At 46.3% G+C, this 18791-nt stretch overlaps 5 protein-coding genes across 5 annotated transcripts; 3 read left to right on the top strand and 2 right to left on the bottom strand.

The window, feature by feature from the left end:
- Positions 1-43: 43 nt before the first annotated feature.
- Positions 44-1285, top strand: LOC108105049 (DNA replication complex GINS protein PSF3). The gene is made up of 3 exons (XM_017211454.1): positions 44-233; positions 286-680; positions 784-1285. Exons 1-3 carry the CDS (start codon positions 140-142, stop codon positions 922-924), a joined length of 630 nt encoding a protein of 209 aa, XP_017066943.1. The 5' UTR covers positions 44-139; the 3' UTR covers positions 925-1285.
- Positions 1286-2088: 803 nt separating this feature from the next.
- On the bottom strand, positions 2089-18448 carry LOC108105047 (ceramide synthase). The gene is made up of 5 exons (XM_017211452.1): positions 18253-18448; positions 17859-18198; positions 3005-3455; positions 2609-2938; positions 2089-2546 (listed from the first exon to the last, which is right to left on the bottom strand). Exons 2-5 carry the CDS (start codon positions 18152-18154, stop codon positions 2466-2468), a joined length of 1158 nt encoding a protein of 385 aa, XP_017066941.1. The 5' UTR covers positions 18155-18198; positions 18253-18448; the 3' UTR covers positions 2089-2465.
- Positions 3481-8999, top strand: LOC108105045. The gene is made up of 2 exons (XM_041818373.1): positions 3481-8483; positions 8549-8999. Exons 1-2 carry the CDS (start codon positions 3926-3928, stop codon positions 8962-8964), a joined length of 4974 nt encoding a protein of 1657 aa, XP_041674307.1. The 5' UTR covers positions 3481-3925; the 3' UTR covers positions 8965-8999.
- On the bottom strand, positions 8996-10227 carry LOC108105048. The gene has a single exon (XM_017211453.2). The coding sequence runs from the start codon at positions 10154-10156 to the stop codon at positions 9098-9100; it is 1059 nt and encodes a 352-aa protein (XP_017066942.1). The 5' UTR covers positions 10157-10227; the 3' UTR covers positions 8996-9097.
- On the top strand, positions 10506-14024 carry LOC108105046 (uncharacterized protein DDB_G0284459). Its single transcript, XM_017211451.2, has one exon. The coding sequence runs from the start codon at positions 10676-10678 to the stop codon at positions 13883-13885; it is 3210 nt and encodes a 1069-aa protein (XP_017066940.1). The 5' UTR covers positions 10506-10675; the 3' UTR covers positions 13886-14024.
- Positions 18449-18791: the final 343 nt, after the last annotated feature.

Raw genomic sequence — 18791 nt, forward strand, 5'->3', positions numbered from 1 at the left:
CATTCGCAGATTTTGGTATTTTTCCACTCTCGCTTATGTTCGCTGTTGCGCAGCCCTGGCAACCGCGCAAAAATAAAAACCATAACATAGCGCCCGCAGCAACATATTTACTACCGATAAAAGCAGCACCATCGTAATAATGAACTATTTCCCAAACTATTACTCCATCGAGGATATATTCGTTACACAGGAGAAGGTGGAATGCCGTGTCAACACGAAGCTGCAGCGGATGGGTAAGTAATTCGATATAGAGGATCCTGCAATCTATTAACAAATGCTCTTCAGGATTTCTGGACTCCGGCGCTGATTCAGATGACTTAGAACCAGGACGAACAGTAAACCTACCGCTCTGGTATATCAAAGAGCTGAAGGTGAATAACGCCTACTTCACCGTCTCTGTGCCGGAGATCTACCGCAATGTGCACAAGGCTGTCTGCGAGGCGGAGACAACCCACATTGAGCTTGGGCGCCTGCACCCGTACTTCTACGAATTCGGCCGCTATCTGACGCCGTACGATCGCAACCACGTGATCGGCCGTATCATCTTTGAGACAATGCGACAACGGGTCCGTCACCTTCTCGACATCTCCAAGAGCGACGGCCAGGCAAGCAAATCAGAGCACCGTTTGGACAACATCGAGGCCAAGCTGCACGAGGCGGGAGTGCGCACGAATAGCCAGGTAGGCTCAGAAGAGTGTAAACATATATCATAGTTTATCCCATTAAAAAATACGATTAGAAAAACCTTCAATGAATATAACATACCAAATTTATCCATTTCAGTACATCGAATGGCTGCAGATGACGGGGAACAAGATTCGAACATCGGTGCTGGTGGAGGAGCACCAGAAAAAGCGGCGGCGGGCAGATCGCAGCGATGATGAGGGAGATGTCCTGCCCAGTAGCAAGAGGGCCACCCTGTGACCAACCATCCCAGCACAGTAAACTAATCCAGACTGATGCTTTGGAACTGTAGCAACTTTATTTCGTCCATTCATTTGGTGGGCCTAGGGCAGCCCAACCTCTCAAAAATACACTTCAACTACACACTCGGCTATATCCATTTGTACAGTTCAAAATACATGCATTCGATCTGGGGCCGGGTCTTAAGCTAATCTCGTATGAGCTGACGGTCCGCGCTTTCCATGGACTTGGCAATAAGCCAAACAACCGCGCATCATTATACGATATTGCGCCACATTATTACATATAAATAGTTAACTACATATATAGTATAATTATAATCTTGTAAGCTCAATTAAAATTTGATTTTGTGCTAGTTTCACATACATACATTTCACCAATGTCAGCCTACGTACATACATAGGTAGTTCGTTAAAAGCAACCAATATGACTTCATTCTATTTCAGGGACCGTGGTGCTTATAACTTTTTGTGTATTTCGGGATTTAGGCCTGTTTATCTTGGAAGAGTTCTCAATAGTAATACATATATACTGTCTACATTCAGTTAACTTAACAAACTAGGCTCATAGCGCAAAGTATAGACAAAATCTTGTTTTTATTACTGCTAAACGTAACTTATAGTTCATTGAAAATATTTATTTTTGTTCTATCTAATAACCTAATAGTTTGTAATAACATTTATATCAAAAATTGTTTTTCATTTCTCAAGTTATTGAAAACTAAAAAAGGAAATGCAATGCAGATTTTGACTTGAATCTTTTTTTTTTTTTTAGAAAATATTAAAAACTGGCCCTATTCTGGGCGGCTTTTAGTTAAATTATTACAAAAATGTACTCAAAATGTGCAAGTTACTGTACATAGTTTTGTTCATTTAATTTGGATTTCGATTTTATTTGTTTTTGTAAGAAAATCAAAAGATTTTGTGCGGTCCCCGGGGTATCTATAACATTTCTGATCACTATACAATTGCTGACACCCGCTTCGTTTCACAAACTTGCAACATTCCTAGCCATGCATCAGACCAATTTCTTTTGGCTTTAATATGCTCTTCAGTTATCTCTTCTGCATTCGCTATATATAGTTCTAACAGGTTATGTTATCAACACAAGCTTAACAACATCGATTTCGTGGGTATAGCAAGAATTGAATGCAACATTAATTCGTTTATGGTTATGGGGGTCTTGCTTCAAAAAATAAGCAACATACATAGTTTATTCGCTCTATATGCATTTGGTTTTAGTTTTGTTTTTTGTTCTTAGTTTTTCACGTTCTTCTTGTTTTTTTTTGTTTGTTTTTTTTAGTAAATAATGTCTTTCTAAAACTAAACGTCTCTGTCCCTGGTCTTAGTTTCTTCGTTATCCTCGCTTCTGGCTCAGTGTTAGTTTCTCCGTCCGTCTCGATGAGTCTGTTAGAGGGTCCTTGTTGTATAATTAATTGTTAAAAATGTATAAACAATAGCAAGATCTCCGCAAAATGGAAGCGGCTGGAACTCTGCCTCAAAATAAATACATGGATACAAACAAACAGGTTACAATTTGCACTAGTTTTTGCCATTTATTAGGGCGGTGGGCGCGGATGGAAGGACAGCATTGGGCGGTCTCCGCTTCTGCGGTAGGAAGACCTAAAAAGTATACACCAAAGTGAGTGAGACAGAAATAAAGCAAATGAAAGTAATAAAAGTACCTTAAGAGCCCCCAAGACCATCAGATAGAACCAGTAGAGCTGTGGCAAGAACAGAATGGCGATGCTGACGAGACATCCTCGTGGTAGGCCACACATAGCCGCCCACATCGAAGCAGCCTCGATGGCCAGGCTGTAGCGCCACATCACATATGGCCACATGCAGACGCGGCACACGAAAAAGGTGGCCAGCATAAGCAGTCCATTAGCAATGTATATGCGCGAATCCTTCAAGCGCATGGTGCTCAGGATGCTGCGCAGCGAGACGAACGGCGTGGAGAACTCCATCATGAACATGTAGCTATAGATGCAGTGACCCCCACCTCGAATGTACTAAAACGAAAAAAATAAATATCAATATAGTATAAATCAACAATTATAATGCCAACTTCTTCTTACCGTCACCACCAGCAGCCCAAACGTTCCGATAAAGACGTGGTGTATCATCATAACTGGATGCGTGAAGACATACTTCAGGAAGTCCCATTTACCGTCCTTGGGAATCTGCACACAAGCGCCGTCATAGTCGCAGATCTCGTTTGGGGTTCCGGGCGTGCTGCCATTGTTATTGCCGCCAGATGACTTGCCATTGGCCTTGCCATTGGCATGACCATTGCTCACCGACGTTCCCTGACCTTTGGTAATTCGCAGAAGGTGCAGCTTGTCGGCAATCTTCTGGGTGTGCACCTTATACATCGACCAGATGTCATACATAAAGTAGGCGGTACCGAACCAGCCGTACGCCTCCATCAAGAAGTGCGATGCATATACAAAGGACTTGGTGCACGTTGACTTGCAGACGATGAGTCCCACGAGGAAGGAGAAGGAAGCCTGAATGGCGGAAACGATTCTGTAGGGATAAAGGGAAAGAGAAGATTGATTAGATGATTTTAATACTGATAATAAAGTAAATAAATTTAATTTAAATGAAAGAAGCCTTTTCTCCAAAATTCAGATTTGCTTTCGGTTCTACATGCTCAACTCTAGCACCTATTTAACCTTACATTTCGGATCCCATTTAGTTCAAGTATTATATAATATTAAAGATATCATGTAGTACCTGCTACTTGAATCATTTTAGTTTATCATAACAGACCTTAAGGCTATCATTACTGGGATTACTATTGAAGAAGCTTTCTATCTAGCGTTAGTTCTTAGACAATCGACTCAAAATTCAGATTTCGATAGAACTCATAAATTCATAGGAACTAACTCTAAATTTTTGGTAACCAACTGGAAGAAGTCATCCACTCTGCCCAGCAAAGAAACAAAAACAATAGGAATTTAGGAAACAATCCATCTTGGCTCCCTTAAACCAACATGGAGCCGTGTGATCCCGGCCCGGAAAAAGCCATGCGACAGTACCTATCCCAACTGCTAGAGACGGGCACCACTCGATCTGCAGGATGCCTAGACCGCTTCATAATGAAGGGTATGACCAATTTTCCGCCTTCGTCGTCCATCGAGGCAAAGGCCTCGCGTTGCTCGCTTTTCGAGCAGCTCTTATGCGGCGGAAGCCGGAAATCGGAGCGTTTGCTTGTGCCCGATCTGGCCACAGAATGGTTTCGCAAGCAGAAAGTTTTTCTGGACAAGTTGACGCCGGAAGAGCTGGCCGCATTAAGTGACGGTTTGGCGGATAAGAATAGCAAGGGTTCTGGCCAGAAGCAGGAACACCAAGGGCGGCGTTGTTGCTCTCCATCTCGCCAACAAGCCAGCAAGTGCGGATATTCAGGTCCAGTAGCAACTGAAAAGAAGGATACCCAGGATCTAGTAGGCAAGGTTGCAGCATGTATTCCTACCACGGAACCCCGCGTGGGCAATCCCTTTCTGCTCTGCAATAACCAAACGGAGGAATCTGGAAACACAACTCCCAGTCGAAGTACCAAACGAGGCAATTGCTTCTACCTGAAACCTAGAGCTGGTTCATCCTGTGACTGCATCTTCCAGGCCGATGGACAACCCATGGCCAGTGATTGCTTACGAGCGCGACGGACGGAGCCGCTGTTGCCGCGCCTGCGTCGCAAGTTCGACTTGCGCCAGGCGCCACAACGTCGGCTCGATCCGGCGCGCTTTCGACGCATCTCGCCGGAGTTTTTTCGCATCCTGTCCAGCTACGAGGCAGCCATGAGCGAGAGTTGTCCGCTTTACGGCATATCGATGCATCACTGGGGTGATACCGAAGCCTGTTGTCCATGCGGAGAGCGTCATCCCCATTTGAAGAAGCGCTTTCTGGGCGATGATACTGTAGCCACTGCCGCTGTGCCTCCATGTTGGGCAGGATTAGAGTCTAGGCATCCAGAGAGGGAGTGTCAGGAGACCGTGCAGACCACCAAAAATAATACAGAGAAGCCTTCACCGCCGGTCAAGAAGAATGTTGCTAAGGGAGCTCCTTCCAAGGAGCAAACAGGTAAAAGGGAAAAGAAGATCGGGACTCATGGAAACAGGGATGGAGCATTGTCTTCTGAGGGCGAGACCCAGGAACAACAGCGTTGGGCGCAGGAAGACGAACAGCAAGGGAACGAGGAGAGGCAGGTGGATAGGCAGATGGATAGGCAGACGGAAAGGCAGGTGGACAGGCAGGCGGGTTGGCAGACGGATAGGCAGACGGATAGGCGTATGGATAGACAGATGGATAGGCAGGAGGAGCGGAAGGATGGATGGCAGGATGAAAGCAAGCAGACAGTCGAATCGTATGAGTATCGTCGGGCTGAAGATCGGCAGTGGCGAAGGGCTAACGAAACGCCTAATCCTAATCCAAACCCTAATCCGCCAGAGAGGCGAAGGATATTCCAGAACTGCTTCCGCCGTCAGCCGCCGACATATAGGACTGGTTACATTCCCTCAAATTTTGTGCCACTGCCGGCTAAACAATGTACTTCCTCGTCTCAAACATGTGCTCCGTGTTCTTCTCCATCTGCTTCGATTGCTAATCGCCATTCTTCTCCCTCGGACTCCCCTCAAACTCAAAGTGGACACCAACCCAAGGGCATTCTTGGCGGATTCACTGGTATCTGTAAGCGCTGCATCGAGCCAGGACGCCATTTGCTTTACAACATGAATGGCAATTACCAGCAGAACCGGGAGCGGTACGAACAGATGCGTCAGAACAAGAAACGGCAGGAGGAGCGCCAAACAAAGGTCCTCGCCTCGCAGCCGGCGCCGTGCAGTTGGAAAAAGGGGAAGGAATGTTGGAATGCGACGGTCGATGAGGGGGTCAGCAGTACCACCTTAAGACCCCAAGTCCATCCTGACTCTGACTGCCAGAACTGTCCCCAGACAGACGAAGCTGTCCAGTCGAAAAGCGATCAGTCTTTGCCGTTTCGGACACCCGCTAGCGAGCGCACTTTGGCGGGATGGAGTCAAACGGCAAACCAGAATTCTAGTGATCAGCAGCAAGTAGGCGTGGCAGAAAGCCAACTATACTGTAAATGCTGTCTACCGCAGGAGTCCTTCCAACTACCGCCAGCCAACAGATGCACATGTACGCCTGATAACCCAGAACAAGAGGTGCTCCAAAGTTCCGAGGTTCAGAGGAAGTCTTCCAGCGAGGCGGACTACGCCAAATGCGGTCATCGTATTCGAGCCTGCTATATGGCTAACGACTTCCACCAGCTAATGCGACGGGTGGCCAAAAAGAGACCAAGAGCTAAGAGCCAAGCTTCTGCTAGAACTAAGTCGTCGAGCCCGAAACCTTCAAGTAGAGCTCCAAGCAAATCGAAAGAGCAACCTGTTAAACCAGATGTGTCAGCAGTTTCTCCCAAATCCCCGATAAGCAAGCGTGCGCGAAGTAAATCTCCATGTACATGTCCGGCACTACAACCCAAGGCCCCAGTCAAGACCCCAGTCAAGACCCCAGTCATGACCCAAGCTAAACCAAAAGTTAAGCCGAAGCCAAAAGGCCGGTTAACAAGTGTTTTCCCAGAGGAAGGCATCACCAAGCACATGGCTATCACTCCAGATCCCGCGGAGGCTCCTAAGCTTCGGTGTGTTCGGAAAATCAAGAAAAACAATGAAAGTCGTGGGTCCAGCCAGGACTCTGCAAGAAGATCCTCTTCCGCCAAGGGCAACAGTTCCCTTAGCCTGAATATCTGCCAGGCGCGGAGCGATATTCCATCACTAAGAAACCATTCCCAGGAGAAACCAAGAAGCACTCAAAAGGAGGTTCAAAGCCCCTATTCTTCAAGTCCCAGTTCCCATCATCAGAATGAGAGGAATCCATCTAGAAAATCACCAAGCAGAGATCGAAAACAGGATTGGAGGGAAAGTCAAGCAAAGAGCTTCCCACAAGAGCTGCCTTCAAAGTGGAAAGCAAGCCCAAAAAGGAGTAAGAAGAGATCACCCTCTTGCTATTCCTCCTGCAGCTCCTCTGGACGATCGCGTAGAGGTCGTTCCTCCAGCAGTCACCGCTGTATGTCCGGACAAGTCAGTGCAGTAAGTAAGTTTTCCAAGTACAAGTCCTGTTCGACTTCGGATGCTCCTAACATCTCGGATGCTTCCCACTGGTCACAAAAGAGTTCAGATGGTTATACTAGGGAGAATCCACCTAAGAAGCCGGAGCGAAGGCAAAGATTTGAGTCAAAATCTTCTTATCCCTCAACCTCAGATGGTTACTCCAATCAACATTCGGGAGTGTGGGAGCTGGAGAATCGCCCAGCACCTGGCCAAAGTTCGTCCTTAAAGTCGGCCATGAAGAGGACGACTCCATTTCAACGGCCAGCTAAACCAGTTTTCGGCCTCAGTGCAGTAGATCCCTCGCAGAGCAACTATTTCCCCAGCAATGCTCCTTCTCACTTGGAAACGGGTCGCCGCTACTACACCGACACACAGCCAGAAGGCCAGACGACGGGTTCCCAGTGCAGCTGTCGCTCTTTACGCTCCACTAGCTCCATCCGGGCACTTTGCTCCAATACTGAAAGTGTACGGTGTCCCTGTGCTCCGGCACCATCGGTGGCCAGTGTAGAGCCACCTCAAGAGGTAATCAATGCGGAGGAGGTGGATGAGCAGTACTCTTGCTGCAGATACCACAATCCTTCTCTGGACAAGCTAGTGGAGGAACCATATCTCCAGCCCATTACCTCTCCTCCTCCGTGCACCTGCAGACACCCAAAGGCAAAGTTCTTTAGTGAAACTCTAAGATGGGAGCCACAACAGCACCACCATGCCCGCACTCTACTGCATACCCATCGGCCGCCGCCTCCTAAGCCCCAGCCATTGGAAAGATATCCTCAGTGCCATGCACAGAACGCACCCGTAGAGCAGGAGTGGGTTCCTGACTATCCAGCCCCGTGTTCCTATCCAGACGTTACTAACCAAAGTTGGGAAGATCAGGTTGATAGTCCGCCATATTACGGACAAAATACGTATCCCATGCAGGAGGTTCTGCACGAGAATAGTCAAAGGAATAGCTCTTACCCAGGTCAAACGAACGGCATTACCAGGCGAGGAAGGGACAGAGCTGGTGCCATAACCGCCGCTGCCCATGGTCTTCGAGGTTTGGTCAAAGCTTTGGGGGGACCTCGACATAGGTCGAAGCGCAATCCCCATTTGGATTTATATCAACAAGGTGGCTATTGTGAGGACCAGGTGGCGGTAGGAAAGCAGTGCCCGACTACCTCAAGATCTCAAAATCATCTCAGGGCAGTTCACCCAAATAATACTTCTCATTACCAAGATCAAGAGCCTATCTACATGGGAGCATCTACTTCGGCATACCATCCCAGAAACAATCACTTGGAGAATCCCAATTTCAACAGCTACCAGGGAAGGAACCACATCATGGTTGATGAAGGGAACTACCAGCCAGCAGTGCTCGGCGGATGTAACTCAAGAAGAAACACGGATAGGGAACGATCCTGGTTTCGAATGCAAGCTGGAGAAGGTAAAGCGGAAATATAAAGAAAGAAAAAGAAGCTTCTACATTTTCTTTCTTTGGCCCTGATATAGATTTTCAAACCGAGTCGAAGCTTAAAAGAACCACTCAAATCCCCAAAGGAGGACGACAATCTGGAGGATCTTCCACCCACATCGATGAACCCACGCCCCTGGCCATATTCTTGGACAGTTTGCTGGCAAATCGCGTCGCGTCTGGAAATACCCAGCAGTCTGCTCCAAAAATGGTTCCCCAGAGAAGAAATCGCTATACCTCGTCTTCCAGTGATGATGACGCCGATGCCGATGACAGTCTGGATTGGCGACACCTAAGACAACGCAGACCCTCCGAGGAGACCATGGTAATACCATCCACCTACACAGGTCTCCTTGAAGAGCAAGTCCTAGGCGAATATCTGCCCAGTCCACGGTCCAAGCGAAGGGCAAAAGACGAACTGCAGCAGGGTTTAAAGAGATCAAAATATCAATAAACCTAATCCAATAAAGTAAATGTGAGCTATCCTGAGCTATGTTTTCTTGCTATGATTACTCAAAAAGGATTACAAAAAGATCATTACGGAATTTTGGATGGACCAAGATTACAGACCGGATAGGTTACGAAAATTAAGGACTTGATCTGTTCTTCCTGCCACCCTGCATTCGCAATCCTCCGCTGGGCGTTTCTGGCTTTCTTTTCGGGGAACCCGTTGAGTTGCGCGACTCTCGGCGGGATCCCTTCTCCGAGGCAACTTCACTGCTGCGATGGGTATTCCCCCAGGTCTTCTTTTGGGAAGAAGAGCGACGCAAAGAGGTGATAGTGCTGCGGTGGGCGGGCGAGCTGCCTTCACCCCGATTGGTCAGATCTTCCGGCTCCTGTACTCGTCGGGTGCAGTAAATCTGTGTAGTGATGGTCCTTCGCAGCGGCTTCTTCTGTGCATCCGCGTCCTTGCTCTTCGATTTTAACTTGCGCGGGCGTCGCTTGTGGATCACCGCATTCTTATCCGTGGCGGCCACTTTGTGGTAGAGATTGCACAGATCCATGCATTGCCGAGCGCTGTGGAACCGCTTAACCCTAACGTCATGCTCCAGAATGCCGCACACCAGCTCATCCAACTGGACCTGCTGCAGGACAACCAACAGCCCATTAAGATCCACAGGACAGATGGCATGGGCATTCAGCTTGGACAACATGGCCATGAGCTGAGTCTGCTGCTCTGGAACTAGCACCGAAGCCAGAAAGATCAGGCGCAACAGCTTGTAGGCATTCCTTCGGTCCAGCGGATCGATGGGCTGGCCACAGCGATCGAACATACTGTCGTAGATCTTCAAGTCATGCAGCTCCGTATACGGCGCCTTTATCTTCTCCATCACCGACCAGTTGCGATCCCGCGGAAAACGCGGCAATGGCCGACTCTCGTGGTAGGCCAGCTGGAAGAGCGTGGTTAGCATCTGGAACTTGCTGACCCGGAACAGGCAGCTCAGTGCTTCTAGGATGTGCTTGTTGCGCTGGAAATTGCAGCGGCAATCCTCCTCTCCATTATTCTGGCTGCACATCATGCACTTCGGTGAGGGGCAGCCGTAGGTGACTGTTGCCGGACGCAGTGGCTCCAACGGCATCCGGCAAACGGGCTGGCAGCACATCGAAGGACAGCAGCCCCCGCACATTGGTGCACAGCACATCATCTCCAGTCTCGCCTTGAGTCCTGGTCCGGAAAACGAATAATTTGGAGAGCCCAGACTTGTATCGAAATGGAGATTTGCCCTAAGTTCTAGATTGAAATGAAAACCATTGCTACAGAAATGGATATTGATAAGCAAGTTTAGTAACTTTGGGTACTCTTTATACCCTTTACTCGTTGAGAACCTGTAACCTGTACAGCTCTTAGATTCTTGATCAAGATCTTAAGCGGCGTAGATCTATGCCTTTTTGTATGGCGTTCCTCCTTGATAAAAGTTTAGAAAACTTCTACTTCTACCACCTTGACGACTTTTCCAACTTATTAACCCTATCCTAAGTAGGCCTCCAACTTTTTGTCATTGCTATTTACTACCTATAACCAGTCACTATGTTAAATTATCTAAAAAAAATTATCTAAAATCGTTTTTAACCATTGAGAAAACCAAAACGAACATAAATTTAATATCAATTAAAATTCCCATTCGACCCAAAGATTTAGCCAAACATTTTCGGCCATTAGCACAATGTCCCACGGTATGTCGGAATTTCTGGGTGGCGTCCGCCGTAGCCCGCAAGAACGAACGAGGGCGATTAGGGCCAGGCTGGGTACTGGTACTGGACGCTCTGGTGGCGGAGCTGGTAGTAGTCCAGCGCATCAAAGGCCACCAAGTGGAACCAATGCAGCAGCAGTAGTAGCAGCAGGAGGTATTGCATCCAGTAGAACTGGGAATCGGGTAACCCCTTCAGCGGGATTACCCAAAGAATCTGGCGGATCAGTACCCAAAAGGTCAACAGGTGGGACCGCAACAAGGGTATACAATAACACTTGCACATCCACGTTGCGTCGAGGCCGCCATGTGCACCCGCCGCCATTAAGGATACCCGAACCCCGCCCGATTAAGGAGGTCAAGTGGATTATGAAGCCGTCCGAGAGCTTCGTGCCATGCAGTGAGTCCTCTTCCGAGGACAATGATCCGTTACAGATCAAGAGTTTTACGGAGGGGGATGATGATGCAGGCAAGAGCAGCAGCAGTGGAGGCTTGCGGAAGTCCCAGCCAGCTGAACCCGTTGCTAAGAACAAGGTACGATCGCGGACATTCTGTGTGCCCAGCCAGCGGATCATGCACACCGATAAGCTGATGGAGGCCCAGCTGCTCCAGATGCAACTGCGAAAGAGGTGGATCCATTCTCATAGCCCTTCACGAAGTAGATCTCCCAACTGGTCAGCCAGAAGATCACCAGGTCCATTGACCTCAACAAAATCGCCCAATAGATCTTCAAGCAGTTCTTCCAGTCAATCAGTAAGCCAATCTTCTAGTCGCATGCCATCCTCTGAGAAGTTGAAGGACGTGCCTCTCTACGATTCCAAGACCCTGCTTCCCGGTATCAACGAGACAACGCAACCAACTCCTCAGTTCTCGGGCCTGATTTCCTGCTGCCCCAGTCCGAATGCAAGTCCCCATCCTAGCCAGAGTCGCCTCCAGAGCCCCAGCATAAGTTCTATCTGCTCTTCCATGGACACCACTACAAAGAGTCATACTTCCAGCTCAAGTCCATACTCTAATACCAGCAGCAGCAACAGCAGTATTAGCACCAATGGAAGTGGTTACAGGACACTCACCTCCGAATCCACAAATCTTGCAATACCGGAAACGAAAGATGGTGTCTCGGGTAGCAAAGCCATCAAGCTGACCTCCACGGTGATTGAGATCATTAAGCCAGCCATGACGACGGTGGTCAAGAAAACATCGAAAATTCGCAGTAAGAAGGAGCATGGCAAGTTGGCCTTGCCACTTCAGACCAAGATACACTCTGCTTTCCAGCAGAAAAGGCACGATGATAGCAGGCGTGCCATGAATGCTCCCATGGTCCAATCTATTTCGCCATCAAAGTTCACGCCAAAGGTTCAGGTGGACAATCCGATCAGTCAGTCGGTGAATCATGTGGTCAACCAGCTGACGGCTCAGTTAAAGGAGGCAGCGATGATGCCAAAAGAGCAAGCACTAAAGGATAAGGATGTCTATAAAGCTTGGTCATCAAAGGCTCCGTCAAGGAAGCCTTCCATTTATCTTCTAATGAATCAGCCGAAGGGCCAGTCTGCGGCTTCCTCAAACGATCCTTCTAAGGATTCGTGGGTTATCCAACCAATGGAGCAACCAAATGATACGAAGCCTACACAGGAACTTTTCAGTAAAGAGCCTGTCAATCAGAAAAAGGATCAATCATTGAAACAGCAGACGACAAATCCTTATTTGAGCGAATCAAAGGACCATCCCAGGCATAATTTCAGTCCATATGTGACTCCACTAAGGATTGCGGGGGGAAACCAACAGATAAACGAACCAAAAAACCAAGCTGTGCATCATCCATTGAAGTCTCATACGATTCCGCCAAGAAATTGGAACAGAAATCAATCACAAAACCACTCCCGAAGTCACTCGTCGAGGCACACATCCCGAAGTTCTTTCATGCCAAAGTCTACAATTGCCTCCAAGACAAGAATTTCCATGAATCCATACATCTATGAATCCAAACACCTGTCCAAGGCTCCAACCAAGACGCAACGAAGACCAACAGTGAGCCAGCCAGTTTCGTTAAACAGGACCACTGGGCCGTCCACCTCCACTGGAAGATCTTATGTTGCCCCTCCGCCAGAGCCGCAACAACCAGAACAACCAGCCACTTCTGGCAAGATTGTGCGAAAGTTCCAGCACAAGGTACCTCGAACCATGGAAGATGGCATCGACATGAGCTACCAGTACTTCGTATCGATTCCTCTCAAACGCGGAAAAAAGCCCCAGGTGGTTCGCTACCTGTACCGCCCGATGGTGCGCCAACTGAACTCGCCTTCACCCAGTCGACGCTCCTCGAGGCGGGCGAAAACGAAAGCAGCGGCAGATGCTGAAGAACAGCAACCAACCACAGCTGAAGAGAATGGACATAAAATAGATCCGGAACTGGAAGCTTTGGGCGGAATGCCCCTGCCACTAGAAGGTCTTCCAAATTTAACATCCCCAGAAGGAATAGTTAAATCCAAAATTGTATTAGATCCCGAGGATGTACTGAATGCTCCGTACGAGGTTCCACCGCTCAAGCTGGAGGCCCGCTATATGCCAATGATGGAGGAGCTGGCCCAAATGCCCTATCCCGAGGACCGACCCAATCGTCGACGACGCTTCAAGCGATCTATACGTGCCGCCGGTGGCGCTGATCAAGTGCCTTCAACTGATCCTCACCAGCGAATTGGTGGCGGTGACGCCATCAAGAATGAAATGCGCTCTATGGGACGACTCTCGTCCATCTGGACATCTGGTTCACCGCGCTTGCCAAGACTGCTAAATTATCGCCCCGAAGCCCAAAGTCTTAGAACGGGCACTGGAGCTCCGATCTCATATCATACACCCGTACATATTGGTCAGTTTACGGAGGCCGACAAAGTGTTTTCTGGCCAATTTGTTCTACCGGTGGAACCTATGATTCATGCCGTAACCTATGCTGATGTCCTGGAGTACGAAAAAAAAGAACAAGAGCAGACTGACCATCCTCTGGAGGAAAGCAAAGTGGTTGGAGCCACAGGCAAATCGGTGAGCTTTCATCCCGGCGACATAGTAAATGAAATAGCCACCAGGAGCAACTCCATCAACACTGGGTCCTCTTCAAGCAGGACTAAGGGACGTCGGGCCTCAAAGAAGAGCAAGGTCAAGTCCAAGGGTAAGGCCAAGACGCGCAAGTGAAAGGTGATTTTGGGAGCCAGGAATGTGAGACGATTCACCACAAGGAAACCAAAAAAATCATGGATTTTCATAGCACAAAAGGTTTTGGAATTTTTAAACAATATTTAAAAATTAAAAGTGAGTTGTAGCAACCGAAAAATAAAGCATTTCAATTTTTAAATAAATTGGTATGAAAAACTAAATTTTTATCGATCCTTAAATGGTTCTAAGGACCCTTAAAAACGCAAAATTCTATTAAGTCTAACTACTAGGAAGGCCGCTTTGTTCTTCTAAGGATTCGAAGCCAAAAGTTGGAGACGATGACTTCACGTGGCACACCTGCAAAGGTCAAGGGTTTTGGGCCACAGGGTCAAGGCTTTGCTGAGGGCGATTGCTCAATGTCAGGATGTTGGTCATTAGCCCAGAACTTGGGTCTGAGACTAATGGCAAGCGATAGCCCTACCCACCGTGATAATGGAACTGCCAGAAATAGATTTAAATTAACCGAAGTGGCTTATTATTATATATAATTGGTTGATGTTTTAATTACATAATTACCAACACCGTTTTGGTTGGGGTAATTATCTTTTAATTTCCAATTTAATTATGTTAAGTGTTGATTTTTTTAGTTCAAAAAACCACTCAGTTTTGATTGACTGATATTAAATTCGAGTAGCAATAGGGCCAAGTTGCTTTCTCACAGTTTTTAGTGGCTTTTAACTATGCTAAAGCCACTAGGCTCGTGACCCTTATGCCTACGCAATCAATTAGTCAGACGTGATTCCGTATAGTGCAAAGTGATCACTTAACCTTGACGCAACCCTCCCACCCAGAGCCTCTCCCTCTCTCCATAGCACCAACCCATCCCATCCCATCCCATCCCTAGCATTCGCTCACTCACTCAATCGGACTGAGCCCATCAACAGAACCGAGGCAAAGTCCCCACATCGAATGTAGGCATTAGTTCCAATTAGAAGCGCCGGCGGTTCTACCTAATGAATGGCACCCCAAAGGTGTCAATGTTCTGCCTTCTGCGTGCTGCGTACATACACTTTGTATTTACATATAGGTAGGTGTGTATATTTGGGTTGGGTCTCGGCGGGCAATCAAATCGAATGTGATTTAGATATCGGTTACTGGGTCGTCTGCTGAACGCCACAGAACGCCGCAAATGTCCGCAATCCAAGCAAGCGGACGTCGAGCCAAGCCAAGCGGGTAATACAAATAAACAAATAGCCTTCTCAACTATGTCCAATTAAGATTTATGATCAAAGTCAAGGGCCCGGCAGAGGGAGAAGTGGTGGAAAAATTCTCTATAAGCTTGACATTTTCCACAATTTTCTGCTATACCTAGTTTTTTGTTTCCATTTGGAGCCAAAGCCCTTAAGCATCTAACAACAACGCCGCTTATCAATGTTAGATGCACTCGCTCACCCAAATCGATTCCGTTTGGCTAGATAAGAAGACAAAACCGACAGACAGACAGACCCGGATAGATTGAAGGCGGCAGATAGGCGGGGCCAATCACTAAAACCCCAGCTGATTGCCTTATCGGGCAACGTGGATGTGAAGTGCGTCTGTTTGACTTACAACGATCGTGGCGAATCAGGAAACTGGGTCGTCTAGGCGGAACTTTAAAGATTCTCTTATTATACGAGGTGTGTTCAAAAAGTAAGGTGACTCTTCAAATTTCGCGAATTTCAAATTTTTCGATTATCGATTTTTTTGTTTTGTTATATTGGTACACTCTTCCCTAACATCTGTACCAAGTTTCAATGGAACATCCTCTTTTGTTTGGTTGTGAGAGGCGTAAAGTTACAAGTTGTTTTGCGAGCTCGGCGATTTTTTGCTATCGAAAAATATGGATCAAAGGATTTGGATTTTTTGGCCAAAAACAACACCACAATAATGCCTCAGCCACCATATTCACCGGATTTGGCCCCATGTGACTTTTTCTTGTTCCCAAAACTGAAGATAATCGAAAAATTTGAAAAATTTGAAATTTGAAAAGTCACCTTACTTTTTGAACACACCTCGTATAACTTCTAAAAGGTTTCGATAATCGAAAATTTTGAAATTCGCGAAATTTGAAGAGTCACCTTACTTTTTGAACACACCTCGTATACCCTTCTGGTCATGCTTAAGACTTCCTTAAATAAAATCTGTTAAGAAAATAGTTATTAGATGGGAGTTTTAAAGCGTGAAGCTTAATTTTTAGTAATGGAAAAATACAAATCAGAGTTGCAGTTTTCCAGAAACTATTATTATGATATGTTAAAGAATCAAAAAGAAAGTAAAATTTAGTCTCCTATCTAACCTAGACAAATCGAATGTAAAATCGTATATACCCCGTTCTCATAGAAAACAATGGGGTAGCATGTGATGTGCGCTTATCCAAGTTTACGGCTGTGATAAAGTAGATTGAGTCAATTCCCGTCCAGAGATCGGGTTGTATAACACCTGTACAACATTCGGGCATACATATCGCTATAATATATAGCCCGGCACTCTCTCTGTTTCATCATGACATGTACATATGTAATCGGCGGATGGTAGAGGAGAGGGTGGAACTTAATTTAAGCGTGCTAAACAATTCTACACACAGTTTAATTAACACTTTGGGCAGCGAGGGGAAATAGTTAGGCAAGGGGCACTATAGTTGGGCAATTACCAATGAATGGCGGCTTACATATTCGAATCAAAATGCTGGGAAATGCATTCATAAATTCACACATTGTGAAAAGATCATATTTCTAAGAAAATATACAGTACTTTTTATATCAAAACAATCGAAATTCTTCTTAGGGAAGTTTGCCAAAAATAAAATAAAAGGATTTTTATAATTGAAGTAATTTGATAGGGCGCATTGGCTGGCTGACAAAGTCCGGTTAAATGGGATTCAAGTCTGTCGAGAATCGTTTTCCGCGCAATTTAATTTCAAAACTTACTCGCCTTGAGCCAAACCCGTTCAATCCCGTTGCCCCCCATCGCGACCATAGCAACCCCTCCTTTCATCCCACGCCCGCCACAAGACCTTGACCCGCATGTGGCTATGCGAGATGATGATATAAATCAGCGTCGGCTAAGGAAAGCCGTGGCCGAATGTCGGGGACACCAGCCAACTTCCAGCTGGGGATATATATACTATATAAATCTAACTGTCTGCGTCTGTATACAGGCCTCAATGGGAAGGGCCCTCAAAGAGGCACTCAAAACCGGGAGACACTTTACATTCGCCAGCAAATATATTTCCCTAGATAAGGCTAAGGGGTACTAAACAAATTTAAGTACCTCAGCTATATACTTAAGTAACAAAATAATCTTTATGCTTGAACTTTAAGTAAATAGTTTGTTTTTGTAAAGTTTGCCTACAAAAAACACTTTTTTCAGCACACACATTAATTAAATGAATTATAAATTCCCAAAGGCGGGAATATGATTGAAAGCGGGAAGAATACCTGTTACCTCTGCAAAAAGTTGGGATGTACATATATCATTTCTAAATTTATCTTCATCTAAATTCATACTTTAAATAGTCAAGAAATTACTAAAGAAACGAATGTTAGTGGGTGGCTTCTACCAAAAATAACTTAAGAACATTATAGAACTTTGAAGAAATTAGTTGACCTACTAAATATATATATCTATATATATATATATATATAAATTAAATAAACCATTCCAGCTGAACAATGGGAAATAGTTAACCAAACACAAATACTTATTTTTATACAATTATATAAGTATAAAAAATAGCATGCGTACGATTGAATGAATCGGCTAGTCAACATGATTTCGAGTTAGGGTAATTGGGATTAGGTTGCCCCCGCAATTTGGGAAAGGCGACCTGCGTAATAGCACGCGGATAACACCCCCCACTGCATAACGCAAGTGCAGTGAGTGCGTGTGTGGGTGGCGTAGCGGGAAAATCAATAGAAATATGCGTGCAACACTCGTATCCGTGGAGTGTATGCCCAACAACACCATTACTCACTTGTTGGTGATCTCCAGAACGTCGGACATCATTAGGCGGTACTTGCGGCGGAATCGCTGGCCATGGCTGGTCTCCAGCAGATATTTGTTGCAGAAGTCGGTCAACGAGACGAAGTATATGAATCCCAGCGAGGTGAGAACTAAGCCGCGCTGCAGCGAGATGCGGTCACTGCTGTTGGGAATCTGCCACAGGCTACCGCAGGCCAATCCCATCGAACCGATGGAGAAGGCCAGCGAGAAGTAGCAGCCGCGTCGCGGCGCCTTACTCGTAAGATCCTTTCGCTCCGCATGATACATCGTAGGTAATCCGGATGGCCAGCCGCTTGGAGCAGATCTACCACCTGCAATTCTCGCGTTAGTTGGTGATACAACATATGGTTATGCTGGCCAAATACCTGAAGTAATCCGGATCGTTGGGCATGCGAAGATGGTCCGCGCAGAGTTGAAGTTCTTTCAAATGTGTTTAAAGTTTATTCACGGATTGTACTTTTCCATCAGCTCTTGCCCAATGATGCGGTGTCCAAATGCCTGTGCTCCCGCTCCCACTAAATTTAATGTGTATTAAAAGTGTTGTGGCCAATCGGCCGGGAATCGATAACTAAACGTTATCGGTGGGTAGAATTTGCACTCGGTGTTCAGGGCTGCATCATCAGGTTTTGCTACTTCTATGTTGGCCCGTGCGACGTTTTTTCCGTGCAACCTTAAGTTATTGGCGGGAATATATTTGAATTTAAAAATATAGCAAACGCAATGCATTAATTATAGCATAATTAACAATTATATACGGCTTAAGTATATATTTGAATTTAAATATAGCCAACGTTATGATAATTATTTTCTTTACTCCCCTTTAGTAAAGAAAACCATAAACCCAGCACTTTATATACACAACAAGATATTTTAAATCGACAATTTATCTGTTATTTCAAATATA

This window comes from Drosophila eugracilis, unplaced genomic scaffold (genome assembly GCF_018153835.1).
Source record: "Drosophila eugracilis isolate 14026-0451.02 unplaced genomic scaffold, ASM1815383v1 contig_2155, whole genome shotgun sequence".
Lineage (NCBI taxonomy): Eukaryota > Metazoa > Arthropoda > Insecta > Diptera > Drosophilidae > Drosophila > Drosophila eugracilis.